General features: G+C 36.5%; 1 protein-coding gene across 1 annotated transcript; it reads right to left on the bottom strand.

Annotated features, from left to right (window-relative positions):
* Positions 1-271: 271 nt before the first annotated feature.
* LOC145823647 (uncharacterized) lies at positions 272-3322 on the bottom strand. The gene is made up of 5 exons (XM_082923136.1): positions 2873-3322; positions 2222-2440; positions 1303-1870; positions 737-922; positions 272-630 (listed from the first exon to the last, which is right to left on the bottom strand). The coding sequence occupies exons 1-5, from the start codon at positions 3320-3322 to the stop codon at positions 272-274; spliced, it is 1782 nt and encodes a 593-aa protein (XP_082779262.1).
* Between the last annotated feature and the right edge of the window lie 438 nt (positions 3323-3760).

The following is a 3760-nucleotide window of genomic DNA, read 5'->3' as shown; positions in this document are numbered from 1 at the left end:
GCACCAGAAGTTTGTCTTTGAGATAATGAAATCTGGATTAGGTTAATGGTTTGGTAAACATATTTTCAATTTGATCTACAATTGGAATGTAAACAAAATCAATTTGTTTGGAAACAACTCATTCTCGGATAAAATGGAAATCCACTTCAATATGTTTGGACCGTGAATGAAAAACAGGATTAGAGGTTAAAGCCACAGTAGAGATGTTGTTACACAATAATACAGGAGGAGAATGAGAGGGAACACAAAGATCCTTAAGCAACTGTTGTAACTAGACAAGTTCAACAGTTGTAGTAGCCATGGACCTGTACTCAACCTCTGTAGATGAACGAGAGGTTGTAGGTTGCTTTTTAGCATACCATGAGATTAAATTGGGTCCCAAAACACAAAACCCAGAAGTTGACCTATGATCCAAGGAATCACCTACCCAATTTGCATCAGTAAAGACATGAAGATTAAAGGGCCCTGGGGTAAAACTCAGACCATGAGAAATAGTGCCTTTTATACAACGAAGTAATCTTTTAACCATGGCAAAATTAGCAATAGTAGGGGCTTGCATATGCTGGTAGGCTTGATTTATAGCCAAAGCAATAACAGGTCTGGTAATAGTCAAGTACTGAAGGGCACCAACTAAACTCCTATAGAAAGCAAGCTCAGAGTAAGGGTAAAGCATCAGAAGAAGAGATGGAAGGCTTAACAGCCATAGGAGTAGAGCAAGGTTTACATTCCACCATACCTGCCTTATGAAGCAATTCAGTAGCATACTTTAGTTGGGAAAGAAAATAACCCTGAGAATGAGAGTGAATTGAAATCCCAATAAAGTAGGAAATATCTCCTAACTCTTTTATGAAGAAAGCAACATGTATCTGAGTAATTAAGGAATCAATGACAGAGGAATCACTACCAGTAACCAAAATGTCATCTACATAGATGAGTAAGATAGTAAGATGAGCAGAGGTTTTTTTGATGAACAAAGATGAGTCAAAGTGACGATGGTGAAAACCTTGAGTAAATAAGAATGTAGAAAAGGTGGAATAGAGTACAAGGCTTTTTGAAGCTTGCATATATGAGTAGGATAAGAAGCATCTATAAACCTTTGAGGTTGAACCATGTACACTTCTTCTTCTAATTTCCCATGTAAAAAGGCATTAGAGATGTCCAATTGCTTGAGGATCCAATTTTGTTGCAAAACAAGACATAACGAGATCCTTATTATTGGTTACTTAGAAACTGGACTGAAGGTGTCTTGATAGTCCACACCCTCTTGCTGAACCAATTGAGCCTTATATCTGGCAATAATACCATTAGAATTTTTCTTAATTCTGAAAACCCACTTGCCGTCAATGGCAGTTTTATTAGGGAGTAAGGAAACCAAGGTCCATGTTCCCTGCTTTTGACGAGCCTGAAACTCCTCATTCATGGCTACAATCCATAGAGGAGAGAGTAAAGCCTGAGTAGTAGAAGTAGGTTTAATAGTAGAGAGATCAATGGGTGCAGAAGCAGTAAGATGACATGCCTTGGACCTAGTGATCATAGGATGAGTATTGAGAGTAGTAGAAGAAGAAGGAGGCAGATGAAGATGAATAACAATATATTGAATGGGAATAGGAGAAGGAATGATAGGAGGTTCAGGAGTAAAATGAGAAGCAGAAGTTGGAGACAAACATACAGAGACAGGGGGTAATGGAACAAGTAAAGAAGGTGATGAAGCATGTGAGGCAATATTACGTACATTTATAGAGGGGACTGACACTGATAGAGCTTGGACAAAAGAAGAAATAGAAAGAACATATAAAGGAGGTGGTACAGAAGAGCTAAAAGTGATAAGAGAAAAAGAAAGAAATGTAGGTTTAGAAAGAATACGGTTAATCTGAAAGAAAGACCGAATAGTAAATAACCTAGAAGACTGAGAAGAGTTAATAGCATAGGGAAAACAAGTTTCATGGAAAGTGACATGTTTAGAGAGGAAAAATTTTCCTAAGTTAGGATCCAAACATCTATAGCCTTTGTCAGTAGGATGGTAACCTATGAACACACAAGGGACGGACCTAGGAGCCAATTTATGAGACGCATAAGGCCTAAGCCAAGGAAAACACTCACACCCAAAGACTTTAAGGAAGCTATAATCAAGCAGAGTTTTAAAAAATAATTCAAAAAGAGACTTATGACCAAGAGACAAACTAGGCAATCTATTAATGAGAAATACTGCAGTGGCCATTACCTCAAACCAAAACTGAAAAGGAATAGATGATTGATACAACAAAGCAATAGTAGTCGCAGTTATGTGTTGTAATTTTCTCTCTGCCACTCCATTTTGCTCAGGAGTATATGGACAAGTAAGATGGTGAATAATACCATGAGCAACCAGATAATCATGCATTTGTTTGTTGACAAATTCAATACCATTATATGTTCTTAACACTTGTAATGAAGTAGAAAACTGAGTTTCAACATAAGATTTAAAGTGTAAGAAAGTATAAAACACTTCACTCTTAACATGAAGAGGATAGATCCATGAAATTCTTGTAAAGTCATCAACAAACAACAAGTAGTATTTATAACTAGAAGTAGAAGTATTAAAGGGTCCCCACACATCATTGTGTACAAGAGAAAAAGGTTGTTTGACAATGGTACTTGAAAATTTGAAAGGTAATATGTGAACCTTAGCAATATTACATGGAGTACAAACAAAATATTGGTATTCTTTATTCCTAAAAACAGTAGATAGATGCTTAGCAACATGATGAAATTACAAAGGAGATGGATGACCAAGTCTTTGATGCCAAACAGGTAGAGAAACTCATGATTGAGTGATATGAGCCCAAGGAAATGATGAAGGTGAAGATGTAGCAAAGTGATACAGACCATTCACATTAGATCTTTTATGCAGTATTTGGCTCGTATGTTTGTCATGAATAACAAATGAATTAGCATCAAAAGTAACTGAACAATTATTGTCTTTTGCTAATTGATGAACAAATGATAGACTTGAAGCAATGTTTGGAGCATGAAGAATATGATTGAGTTGAAAATAATATTTAGAAGTTGGTAACAAGCCATTACCAATGTGCTGTATAGGAACAGTTTGACCATTTCCTATAGTGACCTGATCTTGTCCTTGATATGGTTGATAGAGATGAAGATTAGTAAGATTATTGGTGATGTGATTTGTGGCAGCAAAATCAATGTACCAAGGAGTAGGGGAAGCAAGTGAAGAAGATGATTGCACACTTGTAACAAAATAAGCTCTTGGTTGAGGCACAACATTAGGAGAGAATTGTGATGAAAAATTTGAATGTTGAGGTTGAAAATTAGGGTCCATTCACCACCAACAATCAAAGGCATTAGGATTATAACCTCCATAGATCTGACAACCATTGTTGTTTGAATTATAGTGATTTCCTCCATATTTGCCTTTGGTAGGTCAATTGAATCTTCCACCTCTGTTTCGACCTCCTCTAGAACCACGAAATTGACCACGACCTCTGTAACCTTGAGGATTTGTAGTATATGATCTTGAAGCTTGATGATAAGATTGTGAATTTTCCGAACCTTTGATTGCAACATAAGCCACTGTAGTGTCATGAACAACAAGTTGAGCCTTGTTCTCAATATGTATTTCTTCAGAACTCAAAAGTGAACACAAATCATCCATTGTAATGGATTCCATTCGAGCACATATGGTTGTTTTCAGAGCATCATACTCTTCTGGCAAGCTATTCAGAGTTAAGAGCATAAGATCTACATCATCAATCATAGA

Source organism: Camellia sinensis, chromosome 4 (assembly GCF_055761805.1).
Source record: "Camellia sinensis isolate YWXY chromosome 4, ASM5576180v1, whole genome shotgun sequence".
Classification (NCBI taxonomy): domain Eukaryota; kingdom Viridiplantae; phylum Streptophyta; class Magnoliopsida; order Ericales; family Theaceae; genus Camellia; species Camellia sinensis.
The sequence above is the reverse complement of the archived record's forward strand: the minus strand, read 5'-3'. Positions and strand labels throughout refer to the sequence as shown.